A 19,188-nucleotide genomic window follows, 5' to 3' on the forward strand; every position below is an offset into this window, starting at 1 on the left:
GATACTCCCGGTAGCTTGCCGGGCTCTCCGAGAGGGGCGGAGGAATCGAACCTGGGTCATCTGCATGCAAGGCAAACCCCCAACCCACTGTGATATCGCTTCAGCCCAAGTTTATTGGGTAAAATTTAATTTTAAAAGATAGTTTATGTACTTTGACACTAATAACTTATCTATTTTTAGGATTAAATTTATAATATAAAGGTTTTAATTTTGATATTTCCTTTGCAACTCATTGATGTGTGGTTTAACTCTCAAGTAGTATGTTATACTGGAACTTCTGAGAGGGTAACAATATAATTAACCTTGACATTATGAGATATTTTTAATGCGTTAAGGCATATTTGGCCATTCTAAAGCAAACAAGCTTAAAAATGATCTTTATGTGTTTAAATAGATTCAAAGAATATGAAAATTCTTGATTAACTGTTAAATCTGTTAGTTTAGCTCAATGTTTCCCTTAGGTTTAAGGGAAGTAGTTCTCTATTTTCAAAATTATTATTGTCAGAGGCCAGATTTCTTTAATTTGTTTTAAAGCGATGTACTTCAGATTTTGTAAAGACAGGAACTTGGTATAAGATTCCATTGTGGCACATTTGCTGACGACTTATCAGAAAACACACTTCAAACACAAAAATGTTTTATATACGATACTTGGCTCAAGCTGAGAAAAAACTTGGTTGCAAGTAAATCTCTAGTGCTTCATTGACCCACATTGTCTTTTACACATAAAAATTTGATGAGTAAGACTGAAAGGAATGTCCAAGTCAGTTTTGTCCGTTTTCCTTAATGGTTTGTCTTAAATATTGCTGGGCTAAAAAAGCATCAGAAATGGAGATCGTATACTGCAATCAAAAAAGGTCATGTTCTATTATGAGATAGTCAGTGAGCTCTGGGAAGTACTAACAACTAAGCTATAGTTTATTAAGTACTAATATTTGAGCTCCCATCCTGGCCTAGAGCAGTTTCGATATTGTTTCTTTATTGTTTACCAACAATCCTTACAGGACAAACTTTTTGGTGGCTTTTATTATTACTATTACTATTATTATTATTATTAAACTTATATTAACACAAGTTTTAGGACTTGTTTGTAAAATGCCACTTCACACTTAGGAAAACAAGCTTAAAGAGCTCACATACTTACCAAGTAGTAGAATGGAACCTTGAACTAATTTCTGTTAGAATCTGTTATTCACAGGATTTGAAATGAGTTGATAGTGGTTGGGAAAATATTAAATAGGAAAATGGCAGCTATCCTTCTGTTTATTCAGCTGTGCTGCCTTACAGGCCACCACACACAAAGAAAAAAAGAAAGATAGGTGACAATGGAGAGGGAGAGATACACCATTACAGCAAGCTACCTCTATAGTAAATATCCCATCATGTCATCAGACTTTATTTCATTTATATTATAATCTACAAGCAGACTAGAGTAATAAAGGTGATGCCACATCACAGGATGTACTGTCTAGAAATAAACTAAAAAATAAACATGGAAATGCTTTTTTATGGATAGCTTGTACTCTAAGTGGGACAAAATTGCAGATGAGAAAATGGAAAAACATAATTGTTCTTGGATAGGATGATATAACAAGATTTTAATTTTCCATTAGTTGATACATAAATTCAAGTGGACCTCATAACAGTACCAACATCTTTTACCTATAGCTAGACAAGAAAACTCCAAACAATGAACATGCCTCCTCTTCACTACCTAATATTTACACAGTTATTAAAATAGTTTTTATAGATTATGTTCTGAGGAAGTCTCTTAAGGTAGAAGTGGGAAGGATATTTTAATGGCATCTTGATGCAACTTCTTAAAATTTCTGTTACATGCCAAAAATCATGTAATGAACTTATTAATAATTTTTTTTTGCAGTATGTTTACAGCATTGGGAAATACCCATTGGCAAAGGATTATTTATTTAGCTGTTAGGTGCCAGTAGTTCCAAGATTTCTGTTTCTTTGTTACTGAACAATTGTTGCAGCAGTTTTCTAAAGTAGCCTTTGAAATTGCTGATTTGATAAACTACATATTTTTATGTCATTTTTTCACCCTTCTTTTTTCTTTTTTCTCTGTAGTTGCATTAAAAGCCCCTCCAGCAGAGAGAAGTGAAATACAGGATAACTGTAGAACAAAATTCAGAGAAAGCCTGAACTTACAAGAAGGAGAATTTCTGTTACAGGTAAACCTAATAAGTAAATTATAGTTTAATATCCCATCAAGTTGTATCATGTCATGTCCATATGATAAAGATAATTATAAATAGAATATTAATCAAGCAGCCTTTTAAATTATTCCAAGCAAAATGTTTCATCTCGCCTTCACCCCAGCTGCACTTGTGTTGTAGGGCAAATGAGCTCGTCTCTCCAGGGTTTCTCTTTCTGTGATTCAGTTACCTGTGGTTGTCAGCGATAAAACAATGTAAGAGAGCAATTATGTATATAAATTAGTGTGCATATACGCATACATATATGTGTATATTATGTATGTGTGTACATATGAATATATTTTATTGTTCATTGTTTTTGGTATTCTGGCAGCCACTGGAAGTCTTGGACTCTCTCAAGGAGAATCAAATGAAAAAAAAGCTGAATTTTGGGGTGGAGCATTAGCACAGTGGGTAGGGTGTTTGCCTTGCACATGGTGACCCAGGTTCGACCCCCAGCTTCCCATATGGTCCTCCTAGCACCATAAGGAGTAATTTCTGAGTGCATGAGCCAGGAGTAACCCCTGTGCATCAATGAGTGTGACCCTAAAGGGAAAAAAAATAGTGCAAGCTTGATCCCCAGCATCCCATAAGGTCCCTTGAGCCTGCCAGGAGTGATTCCTGAGAGCAGACTCAGGAGTACGTCCTGAGCATTTCCTGCTTTGGTCAAACAAAGCAAAAACAAAAAGAGTTTTTGAGATATACATAAAATTTATATTATGTGCTCATTAAAGACTTTTTGTTGTTAATTTCTTGTGTTTCTCTAATGGATTGATATTGTATCTTAAGTTATCTTTGGACTAGTATGCACCAGTGCAATTAGCAGAAAGCCTTGAATTGGAAACCCAATTTGAAAAGCTATTCAAAAAAGCTTGATCATTGTATAACTGAAACCCAAGCACAAAAATTTGTAAGTCTATAACTATACCTCACGGTGTTTCACTAATAAAAAAATAAAAAAAAATTGCACCTATACATCATAAGTAATGGAAAAAATAGAGTATAGCAATCAGAGAAACAAATAAAAGAAAAAACAGAGAACTTAAAAAAGAAAAGCTTGGTAGCACTGTAGCGCTGTCCTCCCGTTGTTCATTGATTTTTTTTTTCAAGTGGGCACCAGTAATGTCTCCATTGTGAGACTTGTTACTGTTTTTGGCATATCAGATACGTCATGGGGAACTTTCCAAGTTTTGCAGTGCGGGCGGGATACTCTCAGTAGCTTGCCGGGCTCTCCAAGAGGGAAGGAGGAATCAAACCCAGGTCAGCTGTGTGCAAGGCAAACACCCTACCCACTATGCTATCGATCCGGCCCAAAAAGCTTGGTATTTCCCTACAAAATAACACAAGCCCATTTAAGAGAGATTGTAGGTTCAGTGTCTGACCAAAGAATAAAGTAACTATCACTACAAAGAAAGTCAGACATTGCTTTTGTTTTTCCAGTGCCCAGTGCAGAAAAAGTATGCTTATGTTGTACTGTAGTCAGTCAAGTGTGCAATAGTAGGTAAAAATGAAAGAATATACGTACTTTCTGTCAGATTTTTGTCACAGATACAAAATTAGTACATACTGTTAGATAAATGGTGCCAGCATATTTTGCTTATTTTATTTCTTTTGAAAATGGTTTCATATATGTCTTTCCACCTCTTTTAAAAGTTGATTCAAAGGTATTTGAGGTTTTTTTTTTAAAACACAATTCTAACTAGGATTGGTTTCCTGACTTTGTCATCTTATAGTATGTTATCTGCAAATAATGGTACTTTTGCTTTTTGGTTCCAATTTGAATCCCTTTAATTTATGTTTCTTCACTAATTTCTGTAGCTGATTTCTAATACTATGTTGAATAAAAATGGTAAGAGTGGATATACTCTATTTTTGCCTATCCTTCAACTATTTGTCACTGGATATTGTTAGCTGTGGGTTTGTTTATGTATATTTATTCATATATATATTACTATATTAAGATAAGTTCGTTCCTTCTGTTTCCATTTATTGAGGGTTTTTTTCAATCATAAGTAGATATTGAATCTCACTAAACACTTTTTATGCATCCCTTGATGATCATGATTTCTTTTCCTTGTCACATCGAGTTGTATACGTTGAATGATTCTGAAACAAAATCTGGAGCACAAGGAGGAAACTAACTTTCTATGATTCAACATAGATTTTAATTTAAGACTTTCCTTGATTAAATAAAAGGTATAGTTTCTTCTCACTCCAGGGATGGTGTGTTGTATTTGGATAACAATCTTAAAAATATTAAAGAGACTTTTTTCTTCAGTAGTAATAATAGTAGCTTCAACTGAAGTATTTGAGTGGAACATTGTTAGTCTAATTACTGATATTTTAACTGTTTCTTTGTAGGCCCTGAATGGCTTTGTGTTGGTTGTCACTACAGATGCCTTGGTTTTTTATGCTTCTTCAACCATACAAGATTACCTGGGATTTCAGCAAGTAAATGCATTTAAAACTTTTAGATACTTATTTCTCACTTAGTCTTCAGAATAGTTTAGAAAGTTAATTTTTGTATGTGTATTTGAGGATATAATCACTTGTGTATATAATCAAGTATATGTGTTAAAGAATAAAATACAGCTAATATATTTTAAATGTAGTAGTGATTTACAACACTATAATTTAAATATTTATGTGATTTATTTGGTGTTTTTTTTTGTATCTCACTAAGAAACTTAGATACTCTTACCCCCCCCAAATTTCATATATAATTATGTATGTGTGTGTGTACACATATATATGTATGTGTACGTATGATATGTAGGAATATATTCCTATGTATGTAACTTTGGAGTAAAATATAGATACCTATACCTCTCATGTATATGAAATATGCATGTATACATATATATGAAACTTAAGGGTAAAAGGTAGATATTTGGATGAGAGAAAACAAGATAATGTTTTTATCAGATTCCTTATGGATACTGGAGGGCATGTGGTAATTTAGAAATAAATGAAGTGTCATATAAAGAAAAAATAACTGGATTATACAATGTTTTCTGAAGGAATATGGTGTATATATATATATATATAAACCTAAAAAAAAGTATATGATTCAGTCGATCAAACAGTTGTAAAGGGAGTAGAGAGAAGAAAGAAACAATAGACTTGGAGTCCTTAACATAGAAAATCTGTCAGTTTGTCTAACATTGAATGACAAGTAAATGGGTGACTTTCAACAGTTTTAAAGTATATTTGATTACTAGCAATAATATATTTGTAATTCTTAATGTACAAAAGATTTGTAGGGCTTGAAAAAAGTTAATAGGATATTTAGGTCTCTCTCAGATATTTTGACTCAGTGGGTCAAAATGAAATCTGTGGCAGTACATTCCTAATCAAGTTAATTGCTGTTACCAAGGGAGCTGTACTCCATTATACAAAATGACATGTAAACTATAAACTATGTTATATACCAAATGGAAGTTACTAAAAGTGTGTATTAAACTAACTGTGCTTACTTGAGCCTTTGTGATAACTCTGACATTAGTGTACTATTTATTTTTTCTGAAGTAAAGATGGTTTAATGTTAAGAGATAAAGTTCCTGGAGAGGTTTAAATCAAGATAGCTGAAGTAGTAGAATCTGGGTGTTGCCACAAAGTCTAAATTCCAGTTTTTCTAAATTTCAAAGGAAATGGTTTCATGTCTATAAGAGAGCCTGTTTTAAACCTGAGTTACATAACTGCCTTAATTATTATTTGATAGTACAATTCATAATCACCAATAAACCAGATTAACTTTCAATCCATTTTTTACTCACATGCACATATAGCCTGTATATTTTTTAAAAAATTCATAGTTGATATGGTTTACGCCCCATTTTAAAAATCGGTAGTTGTTTCTTAGTGAGTGAATTTGATGTAGTGGAATGCCATCACTTTTTATTTTATTCACTTTAAGCATCAGAAGAGTCTTTCGTATCCCTTTCAAAAGTGTATTATTGAACTCTGTTGTGTGCATATGTTTATATATGTTTACACACATGTGATAGATGGAAAATGTGTTTTTTGCCATGACTTAAAATTTTGCAACATTAGAAGACTATTTGTAGGAAAGCCTGAGTGGCAAGACGGGGAGGAAGGATTCTGACACAATAACGGTAATTAATCCCTTATGTTGATCATCTGCTTGGAGTAAAAATCTAATGTTAGTAGTATGAAAATAGGACAGTAAATTCATTGTGAATATCATTAAGTCCATAGAAATCAAAGACAAAGCATTCAAACAAGATTGAATAAAAGGAGTAGGATTTAAAAGTGAATAAGTGGATATAATGGGCAGAATTTAACATATAACTAAGGAATTGGAGTGGTGACACATCTGACTGAAAAGTCAGTGTGGAGAAGTGGTGGCAAGTAATTTTTGATTTATCAATTCAAATGCCAGTCTTTTCCTAGCTGGACTGACTAGGTAACTTGGTAAGTGATTTAACTTCATCACCAATAAACTAACTGATCATTATGGGTTTTGTGATTATTTTAGTGAATCATTTTTAAAATCATTTCCTTTATCATTTTTAGTCTGATGTCATACATCAGAGTGTATATGAACTTATCCATACTGAAGATCGAGCTGAATTTCAACGTCAGCTCCACTGGGCATTAAACCCCTCTCAGTCTACTGACTCTGGACAAAGAATTGATGGTAAGAATGTTAACTAAAAGATGATGGTTATTGATGATTTTGTAAAAGGAGTTTGGAAATCCATGGTGAATGTTTGCTTGAAAGAAAAAAGAAGTGCATAGCTATAGGCCAGAGCCAGATTACAAAGAACATAATGGTCAAAAGACTATTTTGATGTATGAAATTTAGTGAGAAGTTCAAACTAGTAATACAATTTACTTTTGGGTTTTGTTTTGATGCAATATCCTGGCAGGACTCAGGGAACCTTATATAGGATATTAGAAATTGAATCTGGGTGTTATTTGCAGGGCAAGTACCCTTGTTTACTAAATTCAGTCTCTAGTCCCTTCATTCCATTTATTTTGTTTTATAAAAAAAGCTCATAATTCTGAAGGATGGGAATGCTCAAGGTTGATAATGGAACATGTCTAAATTTCGTTTAAAATATACCAAATAATAAATCAAACTACTAGTTTGAAAAGAATGTAATGTAAGCAGCATTTTCAGTAGTCTGTGGAAGTGGTAAAAAAAATAATAAAGCATAAGAAAAGGTGGGAGGTGATCACAATTATAAATCTATACCGTCAAATAGATGTTCTGTGTAGTCAAGAGAGATACTCAGCAAATGATTATTTTTTTCCTCTTGTGAAGTGATTTTGTTTTTGTGTTATTTAGAAAACAGTCTTCAGAATAGAGGGAGAGATAATAGAAGGGTTCCATCTGTGGTACCACGTTCTGAGAAGGGAAACACATTCTATATCCTGTGCTACTGTCCTATTGATATCCAAATCAGACCTTGACCTAGTATTATTTCATAGAGCTAAATGGAGTGTGTTTAAAATGTCTTTGTTTCATCTTTTAAAATTTGTTAAGAATTCTGCTTTGGTGTGCCCAAATTGTGACTCAAGGGTAGAATTTCATGCCTTGCATTGGACCACAGGCACGGTTGACAAAGTATTGGTGTGAGTGGTCCTGTGCGATGCCCTTTATTCGTGTGGCTTGGGAATGACACCCCCCCCCACCTCTCTCCGCCAAAAACGCCCCCCCAAACAGGAAGCACACTAAACTTTAAAAATTAATACAGATTTAAGATCTCAAAACATGTAGTTTACAGCAAAAGCAAAAATTACATTTGTGTTGCTATTATTTTTACAGAAGCTAATGGTCTCCAACAGCCATCAGTTTATTATAATCCAGACCAGCTCCCTCCAGAAAATTCATCATTTATGGAGAGGTGCTTTGTATGCCGTCTTAGATGTCTGCTGGATAATTCATCTGGTTTTCTGGTAAGGGAAAATTGTATGAAGCTGTTACTTTTACCAAAGTTTGATTAAGTGGAAAATAACTTTATTTGGTTACATTGACTTTTTTTTTAAATCTGTAAGAATTTGATAAAAGAAAATAAGCTAAAATCATTATTTTATACTTTGAATATCTTCTGTTGCTCAAAAGTATATTTTAATATGTTGACACTAGTATTTACCACCAGTGGCCCACACCTGGTTGTGTTTTAATTTCAGATTGCATTAATGTGTTAAGGCACAGTAACATTGAAATTGTGACTTTGTGTATAGGATAGGTATGTCAGAACTATATGATCTTTACATGAGTCTAGAATGACTTCTGTAGAAAAATGATTGTAATAGTCATGATTGGTGAATCATCACCAGATAGGAGTGCTGGAGGGTCACCAGAGCTACACTTATTGGTGCTAAGGTCAAAAGCAGCTGGATCATGCTCCAGCTCCTTAAACTATGTTCCTGGCTCTGTTGTGCTTTTTTTTTTTTGGTGGGGGTGGGGGGTCACACTTGGCTATGCACAAGGGTTACTCCTGGCTCTGCCCTCAGGAATTACTCCTGGCGGTGCTCAGGGGACCATATGGGATGCTGGGAATCGAACCCAGGTCAGCCGCGTGCATGGCAGACGCCCCACCTGCTGTGCCATTGCTCTAGCTCCTGTGCTTATTTTTTAAAGAAAATTTCTCTGACCCAGGTGTTTCAATTGCTTAGAAAGAGATTTCCTAGCACTTAGTGGGTATTTCTGAGATAGAATTTCTGTTTGTGAAATTCAGAAACTGTGCTACTGTCCTATTGATATCAAAATCAAACCTTGACCCAGTATTTCTTCTTTCATACAGCTAGATTGAACATGTTTATTTTTTTTAATTATTGTTTTTTTCTCTACTACCTTACTTGAGAGCATATACTCTGGTAGCTTCCTGAAGAAAAATGTACAATCATACATTTTTGGGGTGTTCTACTTGTTTAAAAAAAAGTTTTTAGTTTGAAAATGTTAAAATTGTCTTTCTCTTTTTAATTTGTTAAGTATTCTTCTTTATTGGGCCCGAGGTTGTGACTCAAGGGGTAGAATTACACACCTTGCATGTTTCTGGACCTTGTTTTGATTCCTAGTATATGACCGTCAGACACTGCTGGTATGGTCCCTGCAGCAATAACAACAAAAGAGTTTTGCTTTCTCTATATGATTTAATTCTAATTCTTTTTGTTGTTTATAGTTGTATTTTATTTCTGTGTAAAAGATCATCATGATTCATGAAATAACTCTCTGCTATAGGATATAGCTCAATATACATGAAAGTACGTGTGTATTTGACTATTTGTCATTCATACATTCAAGAAATGTATAGAGTGCCTAGTGTACAAGGAATTGTGTCAAATGTGAAAGGGCAATCATCAGCTCAGAATGTGACACACATATATTCCTGTAAGGAGTGATTCACTTATCAATATTGTGAAATAGTTTTAAAGTAGCACTTGTCTGCCTCACAATGGCCATGATTGTGCCTTTTCAAAAAGAACTATTTTAAACACCCTTAGTGCACTGTTTTGAAATTTATTTCTGTGTTTGAAGGCAATGAATTTCCAAGGAAGGTTAAAGTATCTTCATGGACAGAACAAGAAAGGGAAAGATGGATCATTACTTCCATCGCAGTTAGCTTTGTTTGCAATAGCTACTCCACTTCAACCCCCATCCATATTAGAAATCAGAACCAAAAATTTCATCTTCAGGACCAAGCACAAATTAGACTTCACACCTACTGGTTGTGATGCCAAGTAAGTAACACTTCCTTTTATATTGTCAAGTATATGTTTCAGTGAAGTATTTTAGTATTTAAAATATATAGATAACATTGTTATTAAATATTTTCAGTCTTTCTTTCAAAATAAATATCATCATGCTCACGATCTTTTATTTTATGTCACATTAAGTAGCATAAAGATAATGTGCTTATATTAGTGAAATCAGGCATCTTAATAAAACAGATTTGTTTCAAATTTTTGATTATGCAAACTTATTTTTAGCCCTCAAACTGTAGTAAGTTCTAGAAAATTAAGTATAGTGTAGCATTAAGCTTTGTGCTTTTCTGTAGTGTGGGAATGCAGAGGTTTGAAGTCTTGCCTTTCAATGGAGTAATAAGCATTCTAAAATTTTATTAAAAATCTATCAAATCCATCTTTAGTAGTCATGGTCTTTATTTAGGAGAACAAAATCATATAAAACACAAATTTTCAACCATCAGCAAAATGTGTATATAATCAGCTAGTGTGAAATTCTGTCAAGTAAATTCTATTTTATTAAAATTGAATGAGCAGTTAATATAGGTTGATCGTTTCATTTACTAATTTGATTCTCATTTTTCATTTTTTAAACAGAGGAACAATTGTTTTAGGCTATACAGAAGCAGAGCTGTGCATGAAAGGATCAGGATATCAATTTATTCATGCTGCCGATATGCTTTATTGTGCTGAATACCATATTCGGAGTAAGTTGTAGGAGCAGTATAACAACATATTGCATTAAGAGAAATCCTTTGGATAAATTTCTACTTGGGAACTTGATTATTCTACTGCTGTCACACTAGAATATAGTCATTTAATTACCATGAAAATGACCATTATATACAAGATTGTATAGTAATAGTCTCTATTTAAAATGGAAATTGAACTAGAAGTGAACTTAGAGAAGAGGTGATACTGACACTGAAGTATGCTCTAGGGTATGTGTATCAATATGCAAAACTATTACCTATTATATAAACCCCTGTGTTTCTGAGGAATTGTCAAAACACAAATAGTCGGATGGATAAATGAACTGTTGATTTTAATGGATTCAAATCAGAAACGCTTTGTATTTCCCTCCCCTCCAAGTCATGCCATGTCTCTGATTCCCTACATGACTATAATTCTCCCTTTAACATTTAGTGTAACATAGGAAATAACAAATATGAAAAAAAAATTGTCCAGTGTAAAGTTTGTCAAGGTATTTATTAGCAAGTTGGAAATGTGTTAGGTTTTGTTGTAAATATTTTTGTTACCATATTGATTTGGTCACTTAATTCTTTCATTGTATTTTAGTGATTAAGACTGGAGAGAGTGGTATGACAGTGTTCAGACTTCTTGCCAAAGGCAATCGATGGACCTGGGTTCAATCTAACGCACGCTTAGTTTATAAGAATGGAAGACCGGACTATATAATTGCAACTCAAAGACCTCTGACGTAAGCATAAAGTTTTCAGATGTTTTCATTTAAATAACACCTTAGTTTACAAGTTTTTTGCATAAAAACTTAAAAATGATTTCTAAGAGAACTTACTGTAAAAGTATATTTAGAAAGGTAGCAGCTGAGGTGAACGGCTTTGAAAGAGTAGAATTGACAAACCATGAAACAGTTAAATACATAGCACTATACAGGATAGAAAAGTAATAAAATTCTGAGATTTTTATCACAGATATATGAAGATGTAAACCTGCTGCCATCTGTAAAAATTTATTTATTGGTTTTTGGGATCACACCCGGCAATACACAGGGGTTACTCCTGGCTCTACACTCAGGAGTCAGTCCTGGCGGTGCTCAGGGGGCCATATGGGATGCTGGAAATCGAACCTGGGTTGGCTGCGTGCAAGGCAAACGCTCTACCCGCTGTGCTATCTCTCCAGCCCTGCCATCTGTAAATTTTAAATTATGATGTTTTTAACAAATATTTGGACATATGTGACTTGAAATAAGGATCAAGATTACTTTAAACATACATATCTAAGCATTACATGGATATCCTGTTAACCTATTACTTTTTGTCAAGAAATTTTGTCTGTAGTTTCTTAACCAACAACATATTATTAAGTATTCTCTTTTTTGTATAAACTTTATTGTATAAATTTATTCTCTTTATTGTATAAACCAATACCAAGGTTTAACATCTTATTAGGAATTTTTGTTGTTCAAGATTACTGTGGGTTTTTTTAATTCCTTATATTTGAAGAATTAACATCTTTCTACTTCCCAGCTGGTAGCACTGTCCTTCTGTTGTTCATCAATTTGCTCGAGCTGGCACTAATAACGTCTCCGTTGTGAGATTTGTTACTGTTTTTGGCATATCGAAAACATCACGGGTAGCTTGCCAGGCTCTCCAAGAAGGGCAGAGGAATTGAACCTGGGTCGGCCACATGCAAGGCAAATGCCCTACCTATGGTGCTATCGCTCCAGCTCATATTTATGTGTGCAGTTAATTTTGTTCCAAGACATTTGATATGTTGTTACATCAAGAAATGTCTTAGTAAATAGTTAACTATGTTTGTATTTGTCAAGATTTCCTGTTAAAAATATAGTTCTCTGTTCTTTTTTATCTTTTTTTTGTAAATGAGACATTGGGGTATGCTCAGGAGACTATATTTAGAACTATAAATTGAATTCAGGTAGATCCTTAGCACAATGTAATAGAAATGACAGAATAGGGCAGGACAGATAATTTCTCTACATACATGGACAAATTTTCAACTTTGGCTTACAGATATTTCTTGTTCATTGTGTCTGTTCATCATTATTTACATTATTTACTTTTTCTCTCTTTAGGTTATTTTTCTCCCAGCTGTCTCCTTTTTAATTCATAAATTATTTAAAGTTACAGCAGTACAGATGCTTTATTAGGGTTTGTTTTCCCCCAGGTTGTCTTTGGTACTGACAAATTCTGGAGCACTTCATTGGCTATAGCCAATAAGATATGTTCTGTTGCATTTATAAGATTGATTTGCCAGTTCATATTGATTTTTTTGTTGTTTTATAGCACATGGGATTTTTTTGTGTAGGATAGTATAAGTTTTTGTACAAATTACAAATCATTTAATCTGTCTATAAATATAACACTGGTCATTAGGAAAAAATGGAAAGTAGTTTCCTGTTTTCAAACTCAGATTTTTTTTTGGTGTTCTGCTTAATTTTAGATGTAGATGATACAACTTCCTAATATTGCACACTCATATACAATTTTAGGGAAGAAGAAGGAGCAGAACATTTACGAAAACGAAATACAAAGCTACCTTTTATGTTTACCACTGGAGAAGCAGTGTTGTATGAATTAGCCAGTCCTTTGCATTCCATGATGGATTCCTTACAAAAACAGACAAAAAATGATGCAAGTAAAGGTTCTTCTGCCAAATTAAGTCTAAATATGGATTCTGTTCATCCCAGCTCTGTCCTTGGTGCCATCACACAACAAGATGAGTCTATTTACCACTATCCTACTGCAAGTAACATATCTTTTGAAAGAGATTTTTTTAACAGATCTATAAATGATTGCAATAACTTGCAATGTAGTGTTGTACCACAAGAAAATGATATCCTGAAGCCTGAACAAATTGGTCAGCCTCAGGAAATGAGCCCAGGTCTTTCAGATAATAAAAATAGTGACTTATATAATATTATGAAATACCTGGGCGTTGACTTTGAAGATATCAAACAGATGCAGCAGAATGAAGATTTTTTCAGAACTGACTTTGCTAGTGAAGAGGACTTCCGAGACATTGACGTAGATGACATCCTGACTTATGTTCAAGATTCTCTAAATAAGTCTGCCTTTGTGTGTTCAGGTTACCAACAACCCATGGTTCCTAAGTCAGACTCCTGTATGGTACAGGAGAATCTCCAGTTAGAGCAGCAGCCACTACAGCATCCTCAAAAGCACAGAGCTGTGGAGCAGCAGCAGTTATGTCAAAAAATGAAGCACATGCAAGTTAATGCTATGTTTCCGAACTGGAACGCTACTCAGTCTGTGCCTTTGAGTTGTCCTCAACAAGATCTCCAACAGTATGTCTTTTCAGATTTACCCGGGACCAACCAAGAGTTTCCCTACAAATCTGAGATTGATACAATGCCTTATACGCAGAACTTTATTCCCTGTGATCAGTCTGTGTTACCAGAACATTCCAAGGGTGCACAGCAGTTAGATTTTCCCATAGGGAATTTTGAACCATCCCTCTACCCTACAACTTCTCATTTAGAAGAGTTTGTCTCATGTTTACAAGTTCCTGAAAGCCAAACGCAAGAACTAAATCTCCAGCCAGCCATGGCAGCTCCTCAGACATGCTATGCTGGAGCGCTATCAATGTACCAGTGCCAGCCAGAACATCAGCATAGCTCCACGTCTCAGCTGCAGTACAATCCATCAGTGCCACCCCCGCAGGCATTTTTAAATAAGGTAAGCGTTTGACCAAACTGAAGACATCCTTTCAGTGGTTCTCCCAATGTTGTAAGTGGAAATGAGTTCTGTTACTTTGTCAGTGATTTATTTTAATCTCTTATCTGTACCATTCCCAGTTATATAACGTAAACCAGCATTTTTTGATAGAGAAATATTAACTGAACACAAAATTGGGAATTCTCAAAGGGTTAAAGCAACACGTCCTAAGTCCCATGTGAAACTGCTTACAAAAGTGCTTGTCCTTATAAAAATACAGACTTCAAGAGCTAGAGAGGTGGCTCAGAGTGAGCTGTATGCATGTGGAGACCTGGTTTTAGTTCCCAGCTCTGTAGCACCGCTAAGAGTGTAGCCCCTAAAAAATAAAATTCAGACTAAATATATTAGAATTAAAGTGCTTTTTTTTTTAAACCTGTGTAACTGAGTTTTAAAAAAATTCTTTCTTTGAACACTGTTATCCTATATCAGTGTTTATCAAAGTGGATGCTACATCCCACAGTGGAGGGGTGCTGAAACAATTATGAGAGGCAGCAAAGCCTGGCAAGCTCCCCGTGACGTATTCAGTATGAACAGGTCTCAAAATGGTGACATTACCAGGCCTGCTTGAGCAAATCGATGAACAACGGGAGGACAGTGTTTGTTTGCAGAATAGCACACTCACGTGTTTGTCCACTTAAGATAAATTACAGCAGGGGACAGGAGGGTGGAGAGTAGTAGGCCAATTAAGTTAAGGATGGGAGAAGCATGCTGAGAGTAGACTATAGACCAAACATGATTGCCACTCAATGTCTCTTTTGCAAACCACAACACCCAAGAGGAAAGAGAGAACAAAAGGGAATGCCCTGCCACAGAGGCAGGGTGGGATGGATACTGGGACCTGTGGTGGTGGAAAATGGGCACTGGTGGAGGGATGGGTATTTGATCATTGTATAACTGAAACCCAAGCACAAAAATTTGTTAGTCTACAACTGTACCCCATGGTGTTTCACTAGTAAAAATTTAAAAAAAAAATGTTTCAGGTAGTATGTTCATAGTTTTTACTTTTTTTGTGTTAGGTTTGGTAAATAATTTATAACCTGTTTGTTTGTTTCTTACTGCCAACCTTTTCTGGAAAAACAGTTATTCAGTGCCCTCCCTGAAAACCTAGTATCTTATATACTTGACAAAAATAAGTTTTAAATGGAGGAATTAAGGCTATATTTTCTATTTGAAATTTTCACCATATACTTTAAAACATAAGGATGATCATGAGTTACAGAATTATGAGTCTTCACTAGCAGTTAAAGTGAAGTTCTGTAGGATACGGAAATTTTGGTAAATTGATTCATTATGACATTAATTTTAGTAGTTTTCACTAAAACATAAATTGGAATATATGATTAATTGGTACACAATTTAACTGAAATATTTGGTGCAAACAGCCCTATTTATGACAATATATGATTAAATTTCTAATGTGAAATAGTTATATCATTTACCTCCAGCATCTAGGAGAGAACACAACTATTTTAAATTTAGATATATTCAAGATGATGCTTGTAAAAAATGTTTCATTGTTTAACTAAAAGGTCTAATAAAATTGCATTGCGATTTTTGTTTTTAGTTTCAGAATGGAGGTGTTTTAAATGAAACTTACCCAGCTGAATTCAGGAGCATAAACAACATACAGCTTCAGCCCCTCCATCATCCCACAGAAGCCAGACCTTTCCCTGATTTGGCAACCAGTGGATTCCTCTAAGACTTATGTTGACCTTGATTTGCTCAAAAACTATAAATTTTGGACATTTACAATGTTATTCCAAGCCAAAGTCTAGAAAATATTAATCCCATATACTATCATTATGAAAATGTGTTCCCACACATAAGCAAGGTATATGTTTGATATTACTCTGAGTTTCTTGACCCTCAAAAAAGAAACTATTCTCAGTTTTAATTCAAATAAAAATTTGGTATTTCCCAAGTTTTGAACTTCTGAATTTTTAGTGTACCATAATTACTGTTTTCTTGTCTTTTGATCATTTATTTCAGATTGTAAAGAAAGTGGTTTGGTGCTTTTTAAAAAAGTTAATGCTTTCCTCCTTTATTGTTAATATAAGTGCCTCACCTTTTTTTTTTTCAGACTTTACACTGTAGGATGTACATTTTATATAAAATATACCTTTTCTTTTTAAAATTAATATTCTGTGCACTGTATTTCAGTAATTTTTTATTAATATAACCATGTTGTAACTGCACTACTCCTCCTACTTCAGGTAAAGGACAAAAACCGATTTAAAAGATAATTATTTATTACACAATCTAGTTGCTTCTAGATTAAATTTTGCTGTGTGCCTTATAAGGAAAAGACCTGCAAGTAAAATGTCTTTTGAAATTAGTTCTTGGAAACAGCACTAACATTTTCAGAAGAAAAGGATATACCACTATAATTGAACGTTGCAATGTGAAAAAATTGCTATAAATGCAACAGTGTTCATAAACTTGCAGTGAAATGAAACTTTTATGCTCTTACTTATTTTAATATGTATAAATAAAGTGTATAAATCCCTGTTTTAGATCTATTATTCCTTAAGAATTATATGTTGATTTATAAACTTCCACTTAATACAGTGAAAGCTATTTTTTTTCTCATATTTGAGGAGTGTTAAGATTGAATATAGCAATGTTTGGTGCAAAGTATTATGAGTGAAATGAATGGTGCATTGTATAATATATAATGATTGAGTTATCTGTAAAAAAATTTTTTAAGATGCCAAAGAATGAATTCAACTGATTTTAAGTTGTTATGAAGAAAAAAAATCATCTAGTTCTCTTAAATGTTATGTTAATGATAAAAAATTATCTTGTATTGGGAGTTGAAGAGATTATAGCAGGTAGGGGTGCTTGCCATATACCCCAGTGGTGCATAGCACCAGTGATAAGCACTGATACCGCCAGAAACCCTACCCCCACCCCCTGCCAAATAAAATAACCTGAACCAGTAAGACAAACACCACTCTGACAGTATTGTTCTTGAGTGATTTAAAAGTACTACCATTTGCCGGTTTTTTTTTCCCAGTTAAATGGGACGACCCAACTGCGTAAATATAATTTGCATGTAATATATTACAATTGCATCTTAGTTTAGGATTGCATAATGTTTTTAAGTGCAGTCCAAATTTTAAATTTATAGACTCATGTCTTTAAAAAAACTAATTTAAATTTGTCTAAGACATTTCATAATTTGTTTTAACATGAGGTATCTCTATATAGATTTAGACCAATGGTCTAAATTAATGATGCTCTTTAAACATTAAAGCCTTTTTTGAAAAATCTTTATATAGACCATTTTATTACTACTCTCCCGCTATCAGATGAAATGTTTAGGCTTTCTAAATGTGATTATGATGACAATCATACACTTATAAAAAAGCTAAAATTAAGCAATATTGTATTTTTATCTATATAAAATATTATCCAATAATAAAATCATATTAAACCAAATCAATGTTTGTCTGTATTGCTAAGTGCCAAAGAAAGAATACTTGGTGCATGGCTGGAATCTTAGATATGTGCAATTCTAAGTATTTGGATGTCTCTAACTTGAGCCCTTTGATAGCAGGTTGTTCCTAACAGCACCTAGAGTCATTCAGTATTTAAACGTATTATGAAGTCTTTATTCATTAGTGTTTTCAGTATTACTAAACTTCTGTTTTAAATGTTTTCTTGGATTTTCTTTAAAATGTTACTCCTTCCAAATACCATACCTAGAGTCTTGTTTAAAATATATTTATACTCATAAAAATTGTATGCAATATTACATATGGCAATAAAATATCAGCAAGTCTGAATATTATGTTTTAATGTAAATTCTTTATGGTTCATGTAAAGACAATGAGTGTGTAATTATAGCTGATCTATTCTACTTAAATATGCATTAAACCAATAATTCTGTAATTTTTGGTGGGGAGGGGTCCATTTCAAGTATTATAAGTGTTAGCCACATAGATTGCAAGCCCCATACCTGCTGTATTCTCTCCAGTGCCTGCAAATACTTCAACAATCTAAAAGTTTCTGGGGGAAAAAAATAGGTTAATTCTGTTATTCTCACATTCCTTTACACTGAGAAAAGTTATCTACTGTAAATATAGGGGTAAGCATCTAGTTTATTATTGTACACTTAAAATAGCATTGTGGCTAAGAAATTACATATTATTTTACTATTTTTAAAAATCTAGACAGTCATATTTCAGACTTCCGCTTTCATCCAAATGGCAGCAATCATCATGAATGACCTGTGGCCATTTATTCATGCAGCCTCCAAAATAACCCCAGGGTGATAGTGACTCATAGAACTAGTTAATACTGTTCTAATGTTTTTCTCCAGTGTTTGCAGATTACCTTATTTCCAGTTTTACTTTAGAGATTTGACCAGTAAATACCTATAAAAATATTCTGGGTGTGTTTGTGCTTGCGTTCAACAATATCCTTGTTCTCTTGGGTTCAGCATCAGGAGGGAAGACCCTAGTAGTTTCCAGGGCTAATGCTCCTCCTCACCAGTTCCCACACCCTCAACCCCTGCCTTTCTGTCTCCAGAGTTATCATTCCTTCTCTAGAGTCCCCTTCATATTGGGGAAAATTCACTTGCTACTGCATCTCTTACTACTTTTTTACATCTTTACTCTTTACATCTTTACTCTTTCCTTGTGTTCTGTGAAAGAACTTCTAATTCCTTCTCTTGCCTTTGTCTTCCAATAGGCTCAAATTGACCATTTGTGGGTTCCTGCTGACGCTTTGGAAACATCCATTCTGCAACCACTGCCTTAATGATGGGCCCTTTAAAAATCGTTCTTCCCACTTGTTAGATA

The 19,188-nt window shown here is 33.9% G+C and overlaps 1 protein-coding gene across 1 annotated transcript in view; it reads left to right on the forward strand.

Moving 5' to 3' along the window:
- The window catches only part of AHR (aryl hydrocarbon receptor), a 42,933-nt gene extending 24,653 nt beyond the window's left edge, over window positions 1-18,280 (forward strand). Inside the window, exons 3-11 of the mRNA XM_056118565.1 lie at window positions 2,086-2,189; window positions 4,575-4,664; window positions 6,750-6,873; window positions 8,008-8,138; window positions 9,724-9,926; window positions 10,527-10,636; window positions 11,229-11,370; window positions 13,141-14,344; window positions 15,948-18,280. Of these exons, the coding sequence (XP_055974540.1) occupies window positions 2,086-2,189; window positions 4,575-4,664; window positions 6,750-6,873; window positions 8,008-8,138; window positions 9,724-9,926; window positions 10,527-10,636; window positions 11,229-11,370; window positions 13,141-14,344; window positions 15,948-16,082 (2,243 nt within the window). The 3' untranslated portion in view covers window positions 16,083-18,280. The remainder of the gene's footprint in view (window positions 1-2,085; window positions 2,190-4,574; window positions 4,665-6,749; window positions 6,874-8,007; window positions 8,139-9,723; window positions 9,927-10,526; window positions 10,637-11,228; window positions 11,371-13,140; window positions 14,345-15,947) is intronic.
- The last annotated feature ends 908 nt before the right edge of the window (window positions 18,281-19,188 follow it).

The sequence above is a fragment of the Sorex fumeus genome, unplaced genomic scaffold, assembly GCF_029834395.1.
Source record: "Sorex fumeus unplaced genomic scaffold, SorFum_2.1 ptg000037l, whole genome shotgun sequence".
NCBI lineage: Eukaryota > Metazoa > Chordata > Mammalia > Eulipotyphla > Soricidae > Sorex > Sorex fumeus.